Source organism: Vicia villosa, unplaced genomic scaffold, assembly GCF_029867415.1.
Source record: "Vicia villosa cultivar HV-30 ecotype Madison, WI unplaced genomic scaffold, Vvil1.0 ctg.000236F_1_1_1, whole genome shotgun sequence".
NCBI classification, from domain to species: Eukaryota; Viridiplantae; Streptophyta; class Magnoliopsida; order Fabales; family Fabaceae; genus Vicia; species Vicia villosa.
Genome location: NW_026705089.1, coordinates 443,027 through 468,832, shown reverse-complemented (window position 1 = coordinate 468,832; position 25,806 = coordinate 443,027). Strand labels below are relative to the sequence as shown.

Genomic DNA, 25,806 nt, shown 5'->3' with positions numbered 1-25,806 from the left:
AATGTCTGCCCATCCTATTTTTTTACAGGCTTTTGCGGGACGAGTCTAAATGAGACGGACATACTTGTTTGCCATCCATAGTATTAGTTATAATATTTTGAAAGTTAATTAGAGGTGGTTAAGTTGATTAGAATGCAAATAACCTCATTTGAATACTCTAGCAATATAAAATCATAACTTCAAATAGAATCAATTCTAAAAAATATTATCGAAAGAACCAAATATCTCATAATCAATTATAAATGATCTAAATGTGAAACCAATTATAAATTATCGAAAGAACCATCTTTAGAATTGAAGTTTTTTTCCTATTCATCTCACTCACTCTACTTTTGAGTTAGGTGACTTTGATATCCTATTAAGTTTTAATATAGAGATTGACTCTTAACCAATTTCATAACAATGAATTAAAATCAATATAGAAAGTTAATAATAGAGTCATACAGCTTATCTACAATTTAGTAAAATTCAACTATAAATTAAGTAGAAATGAACTGCTTTTTGCAATAGAGAAATTTTCAGTAATATTGCAAAAAGAATAATAGCTAACTGAATAAATTACAATCTCTCAATAACTGCACTTTGGTACATAACATGAATTCTTGCTGCCAATTATATTTCAATCTCAATATTTGCATCAATGTTAATACTTCACTTAGTACCTGTGGCTATAACATTGTTCCCACTGGACTAAACATTCATTTTTATTATTGCTAGTGAGTGGTGACAGTGCTTTATACTCACCTTACATATTATCTACCACACAACAATGTGTTCCAACCATATATCCAACTTCCACAAATCCATATACCCAAAAAAACATGGGACGTGTTTTGACACTATATCAAATGAATCGATCGTGTACGTGTAAACAGTCATCCTCTCGAAGCTAAACTACATTCGAATAGTGGAATAAGAAACAGGAGAGAGCTTCTATTAGACACTGAAATAAAGATATCTTATCCGTGCATAGCATGTGTAAATCCCCACAACTGCACATCAAAGAAATATGCCGAGTAAGTCACAAATCATTGTATTATATCATAACTAATTTAATATGTGTAAGAACATACATGGTAGAAATAAGTAATGGATGATATCAAAGCATGGCATTTTATGAACTATGGACAAACAACTTAAATAAGTTGAAAATGTTTTCGTATAAACTAAAAGATATTCTCATAGCTATCTTGAAGAGCTTATGGAGATAAGTTGAAAACAACTTAAATACATATCATATGTTGTTTTCATAAGCTCTCTCTCAAACTGTTCCACGAGTGCTAATGCTTGGAGATAAACTCAAATACGTCAATCCAAATAGATTCTATAAGGGATAAAAGCTACTTATAAACTTATTGCAATCTTCAAAACAAACGTTACGGTAAGAAAATTACCTCAATATTCTTCGGCTCAAACTCTGGACTATGAGCTAGACATTGGTTTCCAAATGTATCACAAGGTCCACTAGTTCCATTTAACCTATTCAAAAAGAAAATAGAATCAAGAAAAGATCCTAAAAGTGGTCCTTCAACTATGAGTAAAATGTAACGAAAGAAACTAAGCAATTAGTTTAGAGAAGTACTTACAAATCTCCATCTAAGCATAGAGCAAAATTACCCCCACCGCCAAGTCCAAGTAAGTCATTCAAACACATGAAGTAGTAACGATTTGCACCTGCACATAAATTTACAAAATCAAAACAACGCAAGTTCAATGAACTTAAAATACAAAAGATCCTACAAAAAATATGCATTAACACCGCAAAATTAACCCCTTACCAGTAGGTCGAAACAGCCTTGGCTCACCGTATAGAGTTGTAAACACAAAAGTTTGGTTTGTCCCCTACAATCAAAGTAGAGAAAATGAAATCATACTTCAAGATGAAGAAGTGTCTTCTTAAAGAATCATTATTCATGATAAAATGAAGTTAGCATACTTGATATTTTCTCTTTGCTGATGGTTTCAAGGGGCAATCTAGCAGCCCGCCAAACACAGCACCTTTCTTATCTCCAACAATCTATCGGTTTTACAAAAAAAAAATATAGTAAATCCATTCTCAACAAAAGAATGATACATCGATATACAATCAGAAAGTATCATATGTAATCCGGAGTTTGGCTAAGAGACATGCATTTTAGCTCATTAAGATGGACATACCAGCAAACCAGGACCAGGAATTTCAGCACTTTTGCGAATAAGTGTACGAAGCGATATTCCATGTTTCAACGTACTGCCCTTAATTTAAAGAAAAAAAATGTTGAATCAATATTTAAATACAACAATGCAATACTCTTCATCGCACAACTATAATAACTAGAGAGCAAAGTTACCTATAAAGTAAAACCCATTGACGTCCTTTTACAATATTAGGGAGGCATGATTCGAAAAATTCATGCAACTCTGGAGATATAAAAGTAGAGTCGTCTGAAAGATTGAGTGTAGACTTCTTTGACCGATTTGGAGTTTGCCCGTTTGCTTCTTCATAAACCTCAGAACTACAACTACTACTATTCCTTGTAGAACTATTCCTTGTAGAGGTTCGGTCTTCATTGGTATTTTCATCTTTCGTTAAATCTGGGCTGTTATTTGCGGTATCACAATCGACATATTTATCCGATGAAACATCTTGATACTCAAAATTCTCATAATTATATCCAGAAGATGAACGAGTTGCTTTACGATCATGTTGATTCTTGCTTGAGTTAGATCCATCAAAGTAGATTGATGGGATAATGTATGATAAATATGAAGATACAGGTTTACCTTCTTTAGGATAGGAACTAGCCTGCACACATGAAGAGAAATAAGGCGTGTATGTGTCTGTGTCAGTATCGGCGAAACCAACATTTGTAAATTTGTAATTAAGTTTAATTCATTATTTTTTTTTTCAAATTATTATCGGTATCGTCGTGTTATTACGTTGAATTTTCGGTCCGGTTTATAAACTAATGAAAACAATGAACCCTCAGATTCAGATTTTATTTGGGCACGAATCAGATCTAATATGAACAGTGCATAACAAGCTTTTTATTTAATATGAATTATTGGAAATAACAAAAAGAGCTAAAAGTAACGAGGATCATAAATGCAAGAAAAAGTAAAGATTTAATTGAAATTGAAATGGAAAAAGTTACCTGAGGAGAAGAGGAGGCAGGGGAATTATTGGAAAAGAGATGCGAAAGCTTCTGTGTGACTTTGTCTTTGAAAGCGTGCATTTTGGAGAGGTGATTGATGAGCTATATCGCCATGGAAGAGAAGGGTTTGGTTGGAATGAGAATTTGGGAATGGAAAAGATCGGTGGAGAAGGAAAGGGAAAAGCGTACGAGGGAGGGACAACAAAACGAAGGGAGAAAGATACCAACGTAAATCATGGACAGAGATTTCATTGCGTGTCATTTTTTTTAATATATTTATTTATTTCCTATTATGTTTATACGTTTTTATATATTATGTGTCTTCCTCTAACAACATCTCTAATGTTATATAGTTTAAGTTTGCAATTTGGAAATAAGTTTTAGCTTTAAATATACAACACCCATATAATATTAGGGGATTTGATTTTAGTCCTTGATAAAGTTTTTTTTTTTGAAAACTCTTTAATTTTTAAATTTCATCAAATACTCTCTTGACTGCCACATTACAGCAAAATTCTCTCTTGCTGTCTATGTGCCAATCCACGTGGAATTTTATTTTAATTTTTAATTATTTTTTAATTCACATGGAATTTTATTTGATTTATTTATTTTTTTTTATATTTTTTTACTATTTTTTTATGTTTTTTAATTATATTTTATTTTTTATTTTAAATTATGTTTTATATTTTATTAACTTTAATTATTTATGGTTTTTTAAATTTTCCTAAACAAAGTTGGTGTTTATAAAGCAAAGAATCACTTGATTTAATAAATTGGAAGTGGGGCTAGAGCAAATGGGCCATAACCCAACAATGGTAATAATAAAATTTTGTTTAAATAATTTCTTAATTTAAAAAAATGAAAATTATTAATTAATATATACTCTTTAAAAAATATATATATATAAAGAAATTAGAAAAATATGATATATAAAAAAATTAAAAAATTAAAAATAAAAATTAAAAGATTAATATAAAAATAAAAAAAAAGTAAAAAAAATATAATATATAAAAAAAATTAAAAAATATGATGTGGATTTAAAAAATTAAAAAAAATTATTAAATCAAGTGATTGTCTTGATCTTTCCATAAAAGCCATGTGATTTTAACTGGATCTACAATTCCACATTCTTCTTCACTGTTGACTTATACAACTCCTTCAATGTTTCAACAAATTGCATCTCCCTCATCTTGGTCGAATCATTTCTCCATTCTTCATCTAAAGTCTCGATTACATCGTGCCCTGGTACAATATTATCATCCCATTCGAAGAGAATGCATGTTTCCTCGCTTTGCCAAAAGGGACATCTCCAGAAGAGTCTCCCTCGATTATGACCGTTCTTGCAACGATACAAAATCATACGAAGATTGCAAGCACACATTCTCCATCGAAGATTGCTCACACTTATTGACTGAACTGATACTGATTTGCTTCTAATTGAAGAAGATGACATACCTTATGTAACTGCTAAGCATGATGAAGAATGATGAAGAAAAAGAATAACGACAAAGAAGAATGTGATGAAAATTGATTTGGGCGCAAACAAGAAATAAGGATATGGTATTAGGTTTGTGTATTTTCACTTAAATATAAAATAATAACATTATTATAAACGTTTTCCTACGTATCACAGAAATAAAACACATTTGGAAAGCCACGTCATCATCCGTTAGTGGAAACTAACGGCAAGGACCATTTATGAGGACGTCAAATTTTACAGGGACCATAATTCAAAAAATATATACGGACTAAAAATGCAGGGTCACATATTTATAGGGACCCCTGACATATTTAACCCAAAATATATATATATATATATATATATATATATATATATATATATATAAAAGACAATTACTAATTATGGACATCATTTATTGTTGAAAGTGAAACCACATGAAGTTCCTCTATTTATGATTATTTGCAACATATACTCGTATTATTCCCTTTGAAGCTTGAAGCATAGAAAAATGTTTAACCTCATCATCGTCTTCAGAGATTGTATCGTCTTCTAGTTATTGACCTGCATAGTATTACTGGAAATATGCTCCCAGCGACGTGATTTTGTGACGTGATTACCATGTGGCTAAAAAGTGTTGTTGCGTCGTGATAATCAACGTCACCATATATTTTTAATATTTAAAAATTGAAACTAACGTTATCACATGGGGAGTCAGAGTTTATTTTTTAAAAAAATATTTATGACGTTATTCCCACGTCGCAACATCTAAAATAAAATTCAAAATTCAAAAACCTGTAACGTACACATGGTGGGAAATTAAATTTTTTTAAATTTTACGTTGTGACGTGTATATCACGTCGCAACACTTTAAGAGGGAAAACGGCCTGAGCTTGACTTGACTAGGTGCAGTTTATGGCAGGTAGCACAATTAATTCTGATGATTGTTGGGGACTTACGACGTGGAAATCACGTGAGAAAGTTGCGACGTGATTTTCACATCGCTTATATAAATCATGTTTCGTTGCGACGTGGAAATCACGTGGGAAAGTTGCGATGTGATTTTCACTTTCTTGTGTTGACAAATATTCGATGTGGGACTCAAATAAGTTATTTTGTTTTACCTGTCTTTCCTCTATACAAATTGTTCAAGCTCAACCCGTTCTTCAACAATTGCACCATCACATCACCCCCTTCATTTATCAATGCTCTTTCCACTCCAATCTCCTTCCCAAACTCATTCAATATGGCCCTTATGTGCATAGTAAAACCACTTGGATTAACTGCTCTACTCATTCATTACGTTCTACAACAACAGTAAGATTTTTCATCAGTAAGAACACTATTTTGCATTTTAAAGTTTTAGCTATTAATGTTTTTTCCATGTACCTGCTAGAGTACATCTAAAAAATACAAATTATAATTTTTCAATGTTAAACAAATGATGCTAGAAAAGTATATATGAGAGAAGATGGAGAACCTCGTAATCATGATGCTACAAGAGCTGCTCTATGTCCTGTCGATTTATCAAACAGTATAGATACTTCATTTTTAAGCTGCATTTCGACGTGGAAATTCTTGAATCTGCATGCAATCCGATGTGGGACTCCATTTAATAAAGTAAGACAACAAAACAACTCTGTATGCAATCTTTGCTCCACTGCCACTGCTAATACTTATAAGGTATGCATTTTTGTTATTACTATATTCTCAAGAAAACTACAACTATATATACTTCTCTCAATAAAACTACAACTATATATACTTCTCTCGACATGCTATAAATTTCAATTTGATTTTTTGTTTTTGTTTTTACCTGTCTTTTTATTTCAGTTAATTATTGAGAATGCTGATATATGATTGATTTATTGGACAGGTGAAGATGATGAATGCTCTTGTGGGTTGGCTCCCTGTTAGTTATAGGAGAACGAAACTTTGTTATAACCTTCACTCAAACTCAACGCTAACTGCAGGAAGAAAGTTGAAAAACACACATTGAGGTGCTTGTGGTTTGGTGTTCCATGTGGCTATTCTTCTGCAAAATCAGCAGTAGTTCTTATGCATGGCTTCTTTAGTTTTGGTGGGATTGTTTTCAAATTAAGGAGTCCCACATGGAAAGCTTAAAAGAAAATGAAAGTGTTTATATTATAATATTTAATGACAAATAAAATATAATTTGTTGGAACTCTGTGTAATGCAAATTGGGCTTTAGGTCCAAAATAATATTTTGATATTTTAAAATAATAATTGATAAAAAATATTAATAAAACTTAAAATAATAATTCTTGAAAAATAATAATTATAAAAATATATAATATGTAATTAAAAAAGTAAAAAAAAAAAAATTAAAAAATAATAATAAAAAAAATTCTACATGGAATTAAAAACTAATTAAAAATGCCACATACGTGGATTGCCACGTTTTCAAAATGAAAGAATCAAATGAGAACTTTGACTATAATGAGAACTGAGAACTTTCAATATTAACCATTGGATTTGAATTAATGGCTCAGATTTACCTCATATTTTAACACACACCTGCATAATAACAAAATTATATATATATATATATATATATATATATATATATATATATATATATATATATATATATATATATATATATATATATATATATATATATATATATTTAAAATAGAAACATAATTAATATATTTTATGTTTCTTAAGAGAATAATATGTTGGCTAAAAATAAGACTATTGCCGCTAAATGAGGCAAGACGCGAGTCATTGCAATGTGAGGCAGCGCTAAAAGCCCAAATAGAGGGGCAACAACGACAAATAGAGACAATGACGAATAGGCAAGAAGATATGGAGGAGAAAAATCTCAATTTTTTAAGTAACTCAATATTAATAATGAAACACTAAAAAAAACGCTCATTAGTGACGTGATTTTCACACTACAACGTGTAAAATCACGTCACAACCTCTTTTTTGCGACGTGAACAAATGTGTCACAGGAGAGTGCGTGACAACTTTATAGTGACATGAATTTAATGTCACTAATTAGTGACGTGACAATCACGTCGCAAATCCTGCACGCAAATCAAAAGCTTTTCTGTTGCAGCAGTCATGGCATACAGAGCACAAAAAGGCAACAAATTAGTGACGTGAATGCCATGTCAGAAAGTTGAGACGTGACATCTATGTCATTAAATAACTGATTTTCCTTTTTTATCTCTGTTTGATATTAGCAAGTTACGACGTGGTCTACATGTCACTAATTTGTGACATGTAATTCATGTCACTAACATTAATTTTTTAAAAAAAATAAAATCTGATATAATATTAATAAAAAAGATTTTATTAATAATTCTGATTCAAAATTAATAATATTTAAAAAATATTTATTTAAAAATAAAATAAAAAATTATAATATAATAATTAATAAAATATAATTAATAAAAAACTATAAATTAAAATCCAATTTAATATCTTACATTAATTAAAATTTAATATCTTAAACAATTTTAAATTACAAACTAAAATAAAACTAATCTTTATGGGTCTTCTGGGTTAGGAAAATCATCAATGTTAATATCATTATCATTCTCTTCATCCGTCGGTGCACCACAACTCCATCAACTCATACGTTTCCACCAAACGTTTGATTACCGCTTCCGTGTAATTGCATAAATAATATTAAATATTCTATTTTTTAAATAATATAATATAATTTTGTCTATGTAAATAATATTCTATTTTTTTACCAAAATTTTCTTTTTTTACCATTTAAACATGATAACATACTATACACATATTAAATTTTCATTTTTACCATTTTAACATATATATATAAAATATAAATTATGTTTGCCATTAAATTTTATTTTTTTACCATTTTAACATATTAAATATTTTATTTGCCATTAAATAATAAATATTCTGTTTTAAAAAAATAATATAAGATAAATTTTGTTTTAACTAATAATAAATTTAAATATTTTGTTTTAAAAATATTCTATTTTAAATATAATATAAATATTAAATTTTTAAAAAAAAATCTATTTTAAAAATATAATATAATATAAATTATATTAAATATTCTATATAATTTCGTTTTACCTAATAATAAATTTTACAAAACAAAAAATATAATATTTCAAAACAAATTAAGATTAACTACTTTTTACCATTAAATTATATATATATATATATATATATATATATATATATATATATATATATATATATATATATATATATATATATATATATATATATATATATATATATATATATTGTGTTTTTTTTTAAATTATATAACATATATTTTTATATTCTATTTTATAATAAATATATAAATATATATATTTTTTTTCGTTTAAAATTAATTTTTTTGTTTTTTTTATACATTACAATACATTCTGTTTTTTATAACAATATATTTATAAAGAAAATTTAAAAAATTGCAACAACAACCAACAATACAGTCAAAACAAAAAATCAATATCAATATAAATTCTAAAAAATAAAATAATTAAAGTAGCAAAAATACCTAAATAAAAAATCTAAATCTTCTTAAGCCAAATTTCTTGAGTCTTTGAAGATGAACAAGCTGAGAGGGAAATCATCAAAAACAAAATTTAGATATAACAATTATCAAAATATAAATTTTGTAACAAATAAAAATCAAAAGAAATATTAAATTTTATACCTTTGAAGATTGAAAAATTGAGGAAAGGGTTGAATGAGGGAAGAGGAGAAAGAGTTGTGTGAGAGAAGACGAGAAAGAGTTGAATGAGAAAAGAAGATGTTTTTTGCATGCGGAGAGAATGAGGAGAGGAGAAGAAAATATGGTGAACACTCCGGTACCCTTGAATTTAGTTGGGTACCGGTACCCTCAACCAATCAAATACTATGATTCATTGTCATGTCACATTTTTATTTTATTTTATTTTAAATTAAATTAAATTTTTAATACAATTTACACTAAAAGTACCGATATCCAACTTAACTTCATGGGTACCAAAGAATTTACCAGAAAATATATATTGACACTTGCGACTGGGCTTACACGTCGCAACAATTCAAATATTACCGTTGTGTAGTGACATGGCATACACGTTGCAAGATGCTAGCGGTCCTTAATTTGCGACGTGAGTATTACGCCTCAACCCAAAAGCCTGACCAATCAACCCTGCGAGACAAAGTTTTCCTCTTTTCTTTTTTAAAATTTTCGAAACTTGTTTTGCGACGTGACTCCCACGCCGCGAATGAATTTTTGAAAAATTTCAATATTCCCCCCTTTTAATCCTGACATCATTTTATTTTTTTTATTATATTTTGTGTTGCGACGTTCTTATAACGACACAACATTTTTTTTAACAAAGCCTTTACACCATCTTTTCCTGCAAGACTTGACTTTTATTTTTTTAATATTTTTTATGTAGCAACATGTGTTCCACGTCGCAAATGTCTATATTTTACCACATGTTTTTCAAGTCGCAAAATCATAACGATATGAAGAGGAGAGTTTTTCTTGTAGTGAAATGTGTAAACTATGATCATATCATTCCAATAAATTTATATGTTACTACATAGGATTCATATATAGTAGTACATTTACATTGTGTATGAAAATTGGTCATTATTAAAATCATTGGCTTTGTGTGTGTACCTCTCACGTGACATGCAGTTGTTGAGTTAAGGTTAAGTGCCAAATTAAGCACTCCAAGTGCCTTTCGTGTTCGTCCACGATGTTTTATCTACAGCGACATTTTTGTTGGGACTTTCAACATTTGAACTATTCAAGAGAAACAAATCAAATTAATATTTTCTCCTATGCTTTTGTATGGTAGTGTTTGTATTTATATCATTTTCTTACTTAAATGTATTCATATCAGTGATGATCAATAATGTTTATAGTAAACAAATTTATTTATTTTACGTCGAAATGAAGTTGGTAAGCACTATAAAAGCAGGGAAGCAAAACTGGTAGCAACAAAGTTATAAAATATGAACATCTATGAAATGAAACATGTAAAAATTGTTGGCAAAACAAAAGTGCTAACCAACTTGACTTCCACAAAGTCATTGTCCAAATGCTAGCAGATATTAAAATTCAAAGCAAGAATCATTGGAATGTACAAAATCAACATGAAAGTTGATAGTATTCAACAATGTTTCAATTCAAGTTTGATTTCCTGACCTTATTTTATACTGATGGAGGTATGTCATTTCTGCATATTGTAGTTAAATGCCTTCATCATTTTTTTAAAAGGCCTAACATTTAAAAACTACGTCATTTCTACTTGGTCATAATCTTTAACACAGGTTCAATATAATTTCCAACATTATGCATTTTCTATGTTGCAATGATAAGATTGTTAAATGTGTTGTAAATCCATTAAGGAATTTTACAAGTTGAGTTCTAAAATGACAAAATAGTAAAAGTAAGTAAATGTTAATAAATGCATGAAATAAAATCTCACATTGGAAGATTCACTCACTTTGAAAACATTTATAAAGAGTTAATATCATTAACTCAACAAAAGGACAAAAGAGGATAAAGTGGCACATTGACAAATGTGGTGGTCCCAAGCATTATGCCCGTTGACAAGACAAAATGATATTTCTCCTGACTACTCTGAAAATTTCTTGCACAAGTACACGGGTTATAGGTTCTCGTGAATAAAATAAAAGCCGTGAAAATTGATGTCCCTGAAGCTTTCCAAGTCGGTGCAATCATAGAAAAATTGTCACCTTCATGGAAAGGATACAGAAAGAAATTGCTGCATAGTTCCGAGGATTTCTCATTGGAGAAACTTCAGAAACACCTTCGAATCGAGAGAAAACAGGATTCATCGAACTCAATTTCACCTCTGGAAAGAAAGTCACTCTTGTCAATGTCCTTCAAGTTTTTGACATGAATAGAAACCTTGTTAGTGGGGACTTGTTGGGAAAACCGGGTATTAAATCTGTATATGAATCGGGCAAATTAATATTAACCCGTAAGGTATATTTGTAGGAAAGGGATATTCCGCCGAAGGAATGATCAAACTTTGTACTACAAAAAATATTATTAATGAAATTTCTAATTTCACTTATATGCTTGAATCTATTTCCTTATGGCATTCTAGATTAGCACATATTGGTATTAGTACTATGAATAGACTAATTAAATCTGGATTGATACCATGTAACGTTCATGATTTTGGAAAATGCGAAATATGTGTTAAATCTAAAATGATTAAGAAACCTTTCAAAAGTGTTGAAAGAAAAAAAAAGTTCTTGATCTTGTGCACTCTGACTTGTGTGAATTCAATGGAATGTTTATCCGTGGGGGAAACCGTTATTTTATAACATTTATCGATGATTGTTCTAGGTTCACACATATATACCTACTAAGGCATAAAGATGATGCCTTTAATGCTTTCAAAACATATAAAGCGGAAGTCGAAAATCAAATAATTACTACCATAAAAGTACTTAGAAGTGATAGAGGCGGTGAATACTTCTCAGCAGAATTTGATGCATATTGTGAAGAATATGGCATAATACACGAATGTTCTGTGCCTCGCACACCACAACAAAATGGCATGTCCAAAAGAAAAAATAGAACATATAAAGAGATGGTTAATGCTATATTAATGCATTCAGAATTGCCATTTAATTTGTAGGGTGAAGCATTATTATCCGCATGTCACATAATGAACAGGATTCCTTTAAAAACAACTGGAATTTCTCCATAAGAGAAATGGAAAGGAAGATCACCAAATATTGGTTATTTTAGAGTGTGGGGGTGTGTAGCATATTACAAAAATATGGATCCTAAAAGAACAAAACTAGGTCCTCGAGGGATCAAATGTGCCTTCATAGGATATGCACCAAATAACAAAGCATATAGACTTTTAAATTTAGAGTCTAATGTAATTTTCGAATTCCGAGATGTGCAATTCTTCAAAAATCTTATCACAAAGGATAAGGAACCAGAGAATCCCAGATCAAAGAATCTCGTGAAAATGATTCGATACGAATTGTTGAAACACAACCCGAACCAAGAAGAAGCAAAATGGCACGAAAAATTAAGGGTCTAGGAACAGATGAAATCGATTCTCAACTTATTTCCGTTATCTACTTGAAGGAAATAGCAAGAATGATATTCATAAAATTCCTATTATTCTTCAAATCGAAGATGATCATAAAACGTATAAAGAAGCAGTGACTTCTAGAGACGTTTCTTTTTGGAAGGATGCTATCCAAGATGAAATGGATTCAATTATGTCAAACCATACTTGGGAGCTAGTTGATCTTCCGAAGGGATCAAGACTCATTTGATGCAAATGGGTGTTTAGAAAAAAGTATCACAGCAACGGTACATTAAACACCTACAAGGCTAGACTAGTAGCAAAAGGTTTTAGACAAAAGGAAGGCATTGATTATTTTGACACATATGCACCAGTAGCAAAAACTACGACGATTAGAATATTGTTTGCACTAACTTCCTTGAACAACCTTATTGTACATCAAATGGATGTTAAAACAACATTCTAAATGGAGATCTCGATGAGGAAATCTATATGGAGCAACCAGAAGGCTACATACTTCCAGGAAATGAACAAAAGGTATGCAAACTTGTCAAATTTTTATACGGTTTAAAACAGGCACCAAAACAATGGCATCAAAAATTTGACACCGCCATACTTTCAAATGAGTTCATTTCAAACTCTTGTGACAAATGCTTGTACACAAAAGTGAGTGGAAATGTTGTAATATTTCTATGTCTATATGTTGATGACATGTTGATTATTAGCAATGAAATGAATGGAATCTTAGAAACAAAAAGATTCTAACTTCCACATTAAATATGAAAGATCTTGGACTAGTTTATATTGGAGATCAAAGTAAAACGAAATAGTGAGGGTTATGAACTTAATCAAACACATTATATTGAAAAAAATGTTGGAAAAGTTCAAACACCTAAACTTCAAGGAAGTAAACACTCCGTTTGATCCTAGTGTCAAACTTCAAAAGAACAATGGTAGAACTGTAGCACAATTGGAATATGCAAGCGCAATTGGGTGTCTAATGTACTTAATGCAATATGTACTAGACCAGACATAGCATTTGCGGTTAGTAAGATGAGTAGATTTACTAGCAATCCAAATGATGAACACTGGAAGGCCATAAAAAGGATTTTTGGATATTTGCTAAAGACTAAAAATCTTGGCCTTCATTATGGTAAGTTTCCTGCCATACTAGAAGGATATACCGATGCAAGTTGGATATCAAGCGTTGGAGATTATAAATCTACAAGCGGGTGGATATTCACATTAGCTGGAGGTGCGATTTCTTGGAAGAGCAAGAAACAAACATGCATTACTCTCTCAACTATGTAATCGGAGTTTGTGGCTCTTGCATCTGCTGGACAAGAAGTAGAATGGTTGAGGGATCTCTTATTAGAGGTTCCATTAGCTAAAGACAATGTTTCAAAATTATTGATACATTGTGATAGTCAAGCCACCCTAGCTAGAGCATTCAGTGAAGTATACAATGGAAAGTCTAGACACATAGGTCTTAGACACTCTCTCGTGAGAAAAATGATAAAGGATGGGATCATTTCACTGACATATATACAAACAAGCTACAATTTGGCTGATCCATTTACTAAACCACTGGTCAGAGATTTAGTAAAGTCTACCTCGAAAGGTATGGGATTAAAACTCCTTGAATGAGGGTTCCGACAATGATAGCAACCTAATATGAAGTTAATACATCTTAACCTAAGATTCAATGGGAACAACAAGTCGTTGATTTGGAAATTGGTGCAACATTTGTGACAATGTTGACTATTACATAATTGAGGGTTGAGTTTTAAAGAAACTCTTAATGAAGTTCTATATCGAGGATATGTATCTGAAGAGATACTAATGAAACTTCACCTATATGAATTTTGAGATGGTGTCGTCTCAAAGTGAGAGTTGGAGTTTCTCTCATGATAAGTTCATGAAAACAGGAAAAGCACATGGCCATAAATAGTGCTAGGCGAGATATGTAGGCGAAGAAATTCTAAAAAGTGTGTGTATAGCAATGCCGGTCTAATCACATGGGATAATGGTTCAAAGCATAGCTACCTAACGTTCCGATTAGGCTTCACATTGTCTTTACTAAGGTTAAGTTCAAATAGAAAGACACCTAACTGTATTAACACTTTTTATCTTCTATATTCTGGAATTGGATTTGTCATTATTAGAACAAGTGGGGGATTGTTGTAAATCCATTAAGGAATTTTACAAGTTGTGTTCTAAAATGACAAAATAGTGAAAGTGAGTAAATGCTAATAAATGCATGAAATAAAGTCCAACATTGGAAGGTTCACTCACTTTGAAAACCTTTATAAAGAGTTAATATCATTAACTCAACAAAAGGACAAAATAGGATAAAGTGCCACATTGACAAATATGATGGTCCCAAGCATTATACCACTTGTATCAATCATACAACCATTCGCCGGTGTCGCCACCGGCGACACCGGCTCCGGCTCCGACTCTGGGTCCGGGGGAGTGGGCGTAGAGGCGCTAGTGGCGACTTGTAGACGGCACTTGAGCACTTAGGCACGTCGCATCGGAGCAATCGGGCTATTCGCGATGTTAATGAGGCGGCTCCGGCGGGCGACGACCGGCCTTCGACCGGCTTGTTATATTTTTGCTTAGTGCCTATGATTTGAACTTTGAATTCAGAAAGTGGCAACTGTTCACAAAATACTGCAGAGTGAAACCATGCAATCATTAGTGAACCATGTTGTGTGCCAACAGTCATAACTTTTGAAAATTATATTGTTTCACCAAGGGTCGCAAGCTATGAAACAATATTATTTTGGACTATAAAAGCATGATTCCGAACTCATAATGTCACATCACAAAAACCGAAATTCCTCTAAATAATTCCAGAGCACTCTTCGCTCATTCAAGTTTTCGCCGGTCTTGCGCAAACTCGATAAGGCTGAATTATCCTGGGTATTCCTGTATTGAGACTCTAAGACATTCGAGAGTGCTTGAAATACTATAACGAAAGTGTTCCGTACATGATTGAAGCCTGGATCCATTTAACTTTGAAACATTTACTAACAAAATGTTAACAAAGCACTATAGATATAACAAAACACAATGAGAATAGAAACTTGTAATAGTATAATTGTAAAGTGAAGGATAGAAAAATACTTAGAAAGAGGGGGTTTGAATAAGTGTAACTTTAAAAACTCTTAAGATAAAAACAAAGAACACAATATTTTTATTCTGGTTCGTTGTTAACGAAACTACTCCTGTCCACCCCCTTAGAGTGATTTACCTCAACTGAGGATTTAATCCACTAATCAATCTTGATTACAATGGTTATCCACTTAGAAACACTCTAAGTCTTCTAGAGTATACTGATCACACCTTGATCACTCTAGGAAATCACCACTTAGAAACTTCTAAGTATTCTAGAGTCTACTTATCTCACTGATCACTCTAGGAACCTTTTACAAATCAATGTAAAATAAATGTTTACAAGAGTATGAATTTGCTTCTTAAAAAGCTATAATCACAACTGTGATATTTCTCTTAAGTTCTAAGCTTAACACTCACTAAATATTACAAAGTATGTGAGTTTGAAGATGAAGTTCGTGTGTTTTGATTTCAACAGCGTTTCAGTAAGTTTGCCAAGAATACATTACTGCTTCTGATCAGAACTTCACTATATATAGGCGTTTGAGAAGATGACCATTGGAATGCATTTAATGCGTTGCGTGACTGGACAGCTTTGCATTTAATGTTTTCACTGTTTTGTCAACTACCTCGAGCCATGATTTTCTCTTCTTTTACTGACTTTGCCTTTTGTAGCTTCTAACGTTCCTTTTGTCAGTTAGAGATTAGACTTCATAGCCTGTCATCTAGTACTAACTTCTGATATCAGATTTTGTGAATACAACGTTTGAATAATCAAAATCAGAGTTACAGCTTGGTGCAGAGCATCTTCTTGTCTTTTGACTTTGAAGTGCTTTAGCGTGATACCATAAGAACTTCAGTGCTTCTGCTTCTGATCTCAAGTTCTTCTGGTGCTTCATAGACAATGTTCTGATTCTGCTTGACCATCTTCTGATGTCTTGCAAGAGCATGTTCTGATGTTGCAATCCTGAACCTTCTGAGTCAGTGCTTCTTAGCGCTGAATTGTGCATACTCCTTATATATTTCCTGAAATGGAAAATGCATAGGATTAAAGTACCACATTGTCTTATACAAAATTCATATACATTGTTATCATCAAAACAAGAATATTGATCAGAACAAATCTTGTTCTAACATAAAGGACCCGAAAGAGGCATACAAAATTTACCAAGCGATACCGCACATCACCCGAAGTGGGCCTTCTAGTCTCCTCTTGAATGAATCCTTTGCCCATTGGGTGTCTCACTCACTCGTTGGTCACATCACTCGCTCTCTATTGGATTTGGGTAAAACCACCTACTTTCAACTCATGAAATATCAGAATTGGCATGTATTTGAGCACTAGCAGTATGAAAGCTCAGTCAAAAGGGAAAGTCACATTCTCCTAAAGAATATGAGAAGGAGTGTTTTAATCCCATGCTTTTGTTTTAATCCAATGGGCTATCATGCAATGCTCTTTTACACACACATACATATATATATATATATATATATATATATATATATATATATATATATATATATATATATATATATATATATATATATATATATATATATATATATATATATATATATATATATATATATATATATATATATATATACATTTTCAAATCTCTGTATAAATTTTGTCGAAACAAATAAATACAATACATTTGATATGATTTATAACTTTCTAAAGTTGACTTTAGTCTTGCCGGTACGAATTGCAAGTATGGAATGTATTTTTTTAGCAATGAAACTTGTGAAGAGTCAACTATATTAGAAAATGAGTGATTAGTAAGTAAATGACCGTTTGATAACTTTTATAGAAAAAATATTCTTGGAATAATTGACAATGATGTAATTTTATCTCATTTTCAAAAAATTGATTGTAGACAATTTTCATTGTAAATGTATTATATAATTTATATTAAACACTATTATTTTTTATTTTCAGTATAATTTAGTTCATAATTATTTTCATGTTTAGTCACACCAGTATATAATGCCTAGATCCGCCCCTGCATCTGGGTATGGTAATTGACATGTTGGAGTGTGTTATATGAGGTTCTGACAGTAGTTATTTGTAATTGACAATTTCAACTCTAATTTTCCCGTGAAGCAAGGTGAGAGTATGGCATGTTATAACTATGAACTTGATAGGTTAGTTATAAAATCATTAATATTTTCAACAGCGATGCTTACATCCATTCTTACATCAAATACTTACACCATATACACTGTTCACCGTATTTATACTGTGAACAGTATTTTTTTAATAAAAAAAAAATTATAAACAGTGTCGTGAACAGTGTCCGTAAACAGTGCATGAACAAAAGTTAAAAAATTCGTTAATGAAGTGGTGAAGTTGGTTATTAAACGCCCAGATATTAAAAATAATTTTAACTAGTAAAACAAAATTGATTAATGAAATGTAAAAAGTTGGTTAATGAAGTGATGAAGTTGATTAATAAACGCTCAGATATTAAAAATAATTTTTAATAGTAAACAAAGTTGGTTAATACAATATAAGATGTTGGTCAAAAAAGTTATGAAGTTAGTTAATAAGCGCCCATATTTTTAGTAGTTATGAAGTTAGTTAATGAAATTTAAAATGTTAGTTAATGAAGTTATGAAGTTGGTTAATCACATAATTTTGTATCCGTACTCCCTTAATTTAAAAAAACGTAAAAATATAATAAAAAATTGTATTTTTTTTTAAAGTAATTTATTCTTATAATATTTCATTGTTTGTCGTATTGGTGATGCAATACTGTGTTGGTGTAGGATGTTGGTTTAAGAATAACATTTTTCTATTTTAAACTATTTTCATAGATGACATTATTTTCATGTAATGTTAATGCTATAAATCCTACATTGGTTAAAGTATATTGTTGCGATAATGACAAAGTTCAATTTCAATCAACACTTTGATATGTGAGGCAAAAAACAGTAGTAACCAAAATAAATGACCTTCAACAATAATAATCAATAAGTAGAAAATATAATAGAATAAGACGGAAAAAACGAAAAGTTTGTTTATCTAATTCGGTCAAAAGATCTACTCTAGGGAGAGAGCAACTCTCTAATTCACTATAGTCAGAAAAGTTGTTAAAAGAGATTACAAATGAGTTACAAGAAAATATCATCCGCCTTTAGAGTTTGAAAGAACAACTCTGAAGGCGCCCAAAAACAAAACCCTATTTTCTACCCAAGTGTTTTTCAACCTCTTCAACTCTCCTTAATATAAACACACAAACTCAAGATGTAGACAGTTGTTTCTCAATCCCCTTAGATAACTCCAAAGATCTCCCAAAACCCTTGTCTTTCTAAGTTTTCCCTTGAAAAGATCTTAAACCATTTACTCTACCTTTTTGTTATAAACTATAAGTTTATCCCTCTATAAAACAATAAAGAGATACATATTTATAATTACTAAAACACAACATACAAAGCCCAAAATACAACTCATTAATTATTACTATAAAATATTATAAATATCTTATAATATATTTTATATTAATTTAGACTATTTCTAAATTAATATATATCGAATATACTAACATTAAATAACGGATCCGCAAACCGAACCGGTCAATTTCTAAATCTGTGGATCGCCCAAACTGGACATTCTTGTTGCTTTTCGGCTTTCTAATTTTAGGCAATATCGAAATATGTTTTCTTCATCTTCATCAAAGGTTTTAAGACATTCTCCAACATTCTTCCCCTTGACTTTAAACTGTGGTGATATCAATTTAACCATCAACCACCTTGCTGATCTCTATCATATTTAAACTCTAATCAATAATCTTGATCAAATTCAAGGCACCATTGAATCTTGATCTCGCCACTTGCATCCACTTGTTTCCAATTACCCTTTTCTATCTAGGTCATCTAACAATCCCACAAGTATGATTCTTCAACCGTCATCGACTCCACATGCCTTCGAATGCATCCCTGAAGGTCCCTATTTCTGTATTTTGTAATCCTTCATCCACATTCAAAGCATAACACAGAAGACTAGCATAACCGTTTCTTTGAGATGCTACAATCTCCCTCCTTACCTTATCATCAGTCAAATGATAATCAGAGATCTTTGTAACTGTTCTCTCACTACTACTAGTATCCATAGTAGGAAACTCCACCTCAAACTGAGTTTTCTCTGTTATAGTTTCTAACAGGTTTATCCCTTGGTTTTTAGTGTTCTTCCTCTGAATAAATTCTCTACCAACCAAGTAAGTTGCTTTGACATCAGCCTTTCTCCCAAAATTCAATAAAAACTCAGCGGTCATATGCATTTTTATCTTTTATTCTCTGCAAAAATCATTATACACTTCTAAAACAGCCTCAAGGCATTCATGACGCCTTGACCTCAAATCTTATAGCTCTTTTTCATGAAAGCCTCCATTAGTTAATGATGAATGAATAACAATATTTAAACCTTCTAAAACATATAGAACATATATTTTAGACCCTTTAGCATTAATCATTTCATCACGTGAAATCTTCAACACTCCACGTTCAACTCTAGCGTAATAGCTAAATCATCAAACATGCTTATAAATAACAAATTTCGCTTGAGTTTTGGAACATACCTCATGCCGTGAAGAAGAAATTCACGATCATCAAACATTTTAAGTATCCATACCAATACCATAAACTTTGCAAGCCTTATTATCACCAAGGCTAATTTCTCACTACTAAAAATATTACATTTGGTTACAAGATTTTACATCAGGTATAAAGATAAATAATGTGAAAAATATATGTCAAAGAATTTCACATCAGGTTTTATTACAAATTGATGTGAAAAAATTTGTTTTAGGGATTTTACATTAGACATTTAATGGAGTTGATGGGAAAAATAACTCAAAAATTAAAAATCCAATACACGGTGGCAATACTATAAATAAAACGAAATTTTTTATAAAGGCTTTTACATCGGGCCATATAATACCCGATGGGAAAAGTCTACCAGAAAGGGATTTTCCATCGGCCCATATAATACTCGATGGGAAAAGTCTACCAGAAAGGGTTGTTCCATCGGCCCATATAATACCAGATGGAAAAGTCTCCCACTATTTCCAACTAATCCCTAGCCTCCTTCACTCACAAAACATATTTCTTTTCTTTCTTCCCTTTCTGTGCGACTGAACAGACATAGCGACAAAAATCCAACACCTAGCAGACTCGCCGGTAACGACCAGCAGACTCGCAGGTAACGCCACCGTCGTCGATCCACGACTGCCGCCAACCCGCGTTTGTGGTCTTCTGCTGTACCTCACTGTCTTCGCGCGACCTCAGTCCGACGGTGCGTGACCCTTCTCTTGCTTCAGCCTGCCCGCAGTGGCCCGAGTCCGACAGTACGCGACCCACCTCCTCTTCCGTAAGTTCGCTCTTCTCCCTCTTCCGTAAGTCTTTATTCAGTGGCTTTTGTTCACTTATTTGCATGTTGTTTTAGCTTGCAAGTCATTCTGATATAGTTTTAAAATAAAAACATAATTTAGAAAGTACCTGCATTTGTGGTCTGAAGTTTCAGTTTCATCACAGAAAGTACCCATTTTTCTGAAATTCAGAAACAGATCATAACAAAAAAAGTTTGAAGAAGTTAGTTTTGAATAAATAACAATAAAACATAATGGGAAGTGTGATGGTTATGGTTTGTTTGTTGTTGAATGTGTTTAATTTGTATAAGTTAGTTTTGAATAAATAACAATAAAATTCATTTTATTATATTTGTATAAGTTTGTATGATTTATTAAAGTCAAAAGAGAAGAGAGCATGCAATTTTTAAGTTTTTCAACTATATGACCTTTTTCTATGAGTGTGATTGTTCACCGATCAAAAATAAATTGTATATAGCAAAACATGCTTAAATTATATGTTTATGTATTTTTTAGGTACTTGAATATACATAGCTAATTGGGGTTCATCTGATTTATAATAAGGTTAGTTTCTTGTTGTGGCCTAACTTGAGTTGGATACTGATATGTTTAAGCTTTTAGACATATGTATTTCTGGGTTTTCTGAATGCGGTGTTTTTCTTTTTAAATTTTAAGTTAACACACATTTATAAATTTTGAGAGCAAAATTACAACTCAACACAGTTAGTTATAAACTTTCCAATCAAAGTTATTATCCAACACTCAATTAGTTATAAATTTTCAAAAAATAATTACAAAAATACACCATCTCATTCATGTTTAAAAGTCTCTCCATTCTAATAAATTTCTTCAAGTCATCAAATCTTTCAATACACCATCTTATTCATGAAATAATTTTATTAGAAATAATGTCTGCACCCCCGCCTTTTGGAAAAATATTTAATGTCAATTGTAGGCGTCATAATGATTTAATTATTTAATTATTTATGCATTAATTTCGGAACATAGATATGGATCGTAGTTGGATGAGAGCTAATCGATTAAGTGCTGAGTACGAACATGGAGTGATGTAATTTTTACAGTTTGCTGAAAGTAATGCTAAAAGAGATCTTCCTCCTCCTAAAGGTAATGCTGAAGAAAGTCTTCCTACGCTTATTCGCTGTTCATGTGTTCGTTGTGCAAATCAAGAACCAAAACTTAGTAAAAAAGAAATCATGAATCATCTAATTTGTGAAGGGATTTGTCAAAGTTATACACAATGGATATGGCACGGCGAAGTAGTAGCAAAGTCAAATGTGTCCCAAAGAGATAATGTTAGTGTAGAAATGGATGATCGTCTAGAAGACATGATGCGTGATATTGGACAAGATTCGTTTAAGAGGGCACATGTGTATGATAGTTTATGCAATGACAAGGATACACCTTTGTACCCGGGATGCACAAATTGTATACGTTTGTCGGCGTGTTAAAATTGTTTAATCTGAAGGCAGTTAACGGGTGGAGTGACAAAAGTTTTACCGAATTGCTTGAATTGTTGACACAAATGCTTCCAGAAGGTAACGTACTGCCAAGTCATTATTACGAGGCGAAGAAAAGATTGTGTCCGATGGGTTTGGAGTATGAAAAGATACATGCATGCCCTAATGATTATATATTATACAGAAAAGAGTATGTAAACTGTAACCATTGTCCCAAGTGCAAGGCGTCACGCTACAAAAAGAGACATGGTGAATCTAGTGATGATGAGGAAGTAAAAAAGGATCCTCCTGCGAAAGTGGTATGATACCTACCGATCATTTAAGGTTCAAGATATTATTCGCTAATGCAGACGACGCAAAGAATCTTAGATGGCATGCAGAAGAAAGAAAATGTGATGGACAAATTTGCCATGTAGCTGATTCTTTATAATGGAAGAAAATTAATTCTTTGTTTCCAAATTTTGGCAAAGAGTCGAGAAACCTTAGACTTGGACTTGCTACTGATGGAATGAATCCGTTTGGTAATCTAAATACTAATCATTCTTCTTGGCCTGTTCTTCTGATGATTTACAACCAATCTCCTAGGTTGTGCATGAAGCGTAAATATATTATGTTATCGATGATGATTTCAGGCCCAAGACAACTAGGAAATGACATAGATGTTTATCTAAGTCCACTGATTGATGATTTAAAAGTGTTGTGGGAGGAAGGAGTGGATGTTTTCAATGCGCATTCTGGTGAACAGTTCAATATGCGTGCCATGTTATTTTGCACCATCAACGATTTTCCGGCGTATGGCAATTTATCTGGGTATAAAGTTAAAGGGCATAAAGCGTGTCCTATATGTGAAAAAGGCACATGTTACAATCAGCTTGAAAAAGGAAAGAAGATTGTTTATCTCGGGCATCAAAAATTTCTAAATCGTTATCATCTATATCGTAGATTGCGGAAAGCTTTCAATGGGGAACAAGAGCATGGTGTTGCTCCAAAGCCATTAACTGGAGAGGAAGTTTATCAATGACAACATGGCATTACTGGTGTCTTTGGAAAGTACCAAAAGCGCCCTATTGTGAAAAATATATGGAAAAGAGGTCGGTTTTCTTCGATCTTCCATATTGGTCTAGTCTAGAGGTAAGATATTGTATTAATGTGATACACGTGGAGAAAAATGTATGTGATAGTGTAATCGGAACACTTCTCAACATTCAAGGCAAGACAAAGGATGATATTAATGCTCGTCTAGATTTGGGCGTGATGGGTATACGAGAAGAGCTAACTCCACAATATATAGGTACCAACTATTTGTTCAAATTAAGCTATCCTTACCTTTTGATATTAAAATAGCATGTTCATAACTTTAATTGTTGAAATTCTTGATGATAACATTATGTAGGTAACAAGACGTATTTGCCTCCTGCCTGCTACACTTTGTCGACAAAAGAGAAAACAAGTTTTTGTCAGTGTTTAGAAAGTATCAAAGTGCTGCATGGTTACTCATCAAATGTCAAGAGGCTTGTATCGGTTAAAGATCTCAAATTAGTTGGCTTAAAATCTCATGACTGTCATGTCTTAATGCAACAACTACTACTAGTGGCTATTCGTGGGATATTGCCTAACAATGTTAGGAAGACTATAACTAGGTCGTGCTTGTTTTTCAATGCAATTTGTTGCAAAGCCATTGATCGATTAAAGTTAGAAGATTTGGAAAATGAGACTGCAGTTATCTTGTGCCAATTAGAGATGTTTTTTCCTCCTTCATTTTTTGACATTATGGTTCACTTGATTGTTCATCTAGTAAGAGAGATTAGATTATGTGGTTCAATTTTTCTATGGTGAATGTATCCAATAGAGCGATACATGAAGATCCTAAAAGGGTAAACCAAAAACCCACACCGTCCAGAAGCATCGATTATTGAGAGGTACATTGCAGAAAAAGCAATTGAGTTTTATTCTAACTATTTGTTGGAAGTGAATGTTGTAGGGTTTCCCAAGTCTCGTCATGATGGAAGATGTGAGGGTGTGGGTACACAAGGTTTAAAGATCAAGAGCTTAAGTATTGATGTGGTTGTTCAAGCACATTTGTATATATTGAATAACACAGATGAAGTTCAACCTTACTTATCTGCTCACAAAGGCATCATAAAGAAAAAGTACCCTAAGATGAATGAAAGAGGTTTGTTAAAAGAGCGTAATAAGAGTTTCTCTGAGTGGTTTAAAGAAAAAATTGCTAGTGATGATAGTGCTTCAAAATTGGTGTGTTAAAGACAAGGATGGTAAAATTAAGGATCCGTTGAAGAAGGAATGGATTAAATATGCGGGAGAGATGGAGAGGTTCTAAGACACAATTCACAGATGAATATGTTAATAATCCCAAAAAAGATCTCGCTCCTACACATATCATGTATAATTTTATTAAAAAAGAAGTATGGGAAGAGTTTCTGAAGTCTTGAGATACCCCCGCATTTAAGGTTAGTAGGGGTTATATTTGAGTTTTTTTAATAACATTTTTATTATGTTTAGTGATAACTGTTTGATTTTATAATTAATAGAAAAAAAGTCGAAAGGATAGGGAAAATGTGGCTAGGAATGTATACCCACATGTATTATCTCGTGGAGGGTATCGCTTGCTCGAGGAGACAATTAAAAATGAAAGGATATCATCAAGAGATGATTCTACATTAGATGATAATGGTAGTCCATCTCCACCGTCACGCCATGAGTTATGGAAGAGAGCATGACAAAAGAAAGGAGGAGAATACACATCAAAGTCTACACAAGCTGTTGCGGAGAAAATTGTCAGTAAAACTTGGAAATTACTTCAAGTATCATTATATTTGTGATTATTAAAAAACTATTGAATTTAGTTATGGTTTTTGCATTTGTAGGATTCTCTAGTTGAAGAAGCTGAAAAAAGTGTCTTTGTTCCACATGGACGTAACGATATCTTAACAGCAGCCATTGGAACATCTGAGCATGGCGGCCGTGTTCGTGGTGTTGGAAAGCACCATAAACAAAACACTTACTTTGGAAGATCGTCTTCACGTCAAGGAAAACATATAGATGTAAATGAACAACTTGAACAACTTTCATCAAATTTGGAAGCAAAACTTAGAGCTGATTTTGATCAAAAGTTGTTTGAAGAGCGTAAGGCGTTGGAACAATCTTTTATGGAGAAACTTATGTCTACGGGTTTGT

The 25,806-nt window shown here is 31.9% G+C and overlaps 1 protein-coding gene across 1 annotated transcript; it reads right to left on the bottom strand.

Annotated features, from left to right (window-relative positions):
- Positions 1 to 590: 590 nt before the first annotated feature.
- Positions 591 to 3,376, bottom strand: LOC131625741 (uncharacterized). Its single transcript, XM_058896581.1, has 8 exons — positions 3,135 to 3,376; positions 2,331 to 2,785; positions 2,158 to 2,230; positions 1,937 to 2,017; positions 1,779 to 1,842; positions 1,587 to 1,674; positions 1,395 to 1,479; positions 591 to 992 (listed from the first exon to the last, which is right to left on the bottom strand). The coding sequence occupies exons 1-8, from the start codon at positions 3,213 to 3,215 to the stop codon at positions 960 to 962; spliced, it is 960 nt and encodes a 319-aa protein (XP_058752564.1). The 5' UTR covers positions 3,216 to 3,376; the 3' UTR covers positions 591 to 959.
- Positions 3,377 to 25,806: the final 22,430 nt, after the last annotated feature.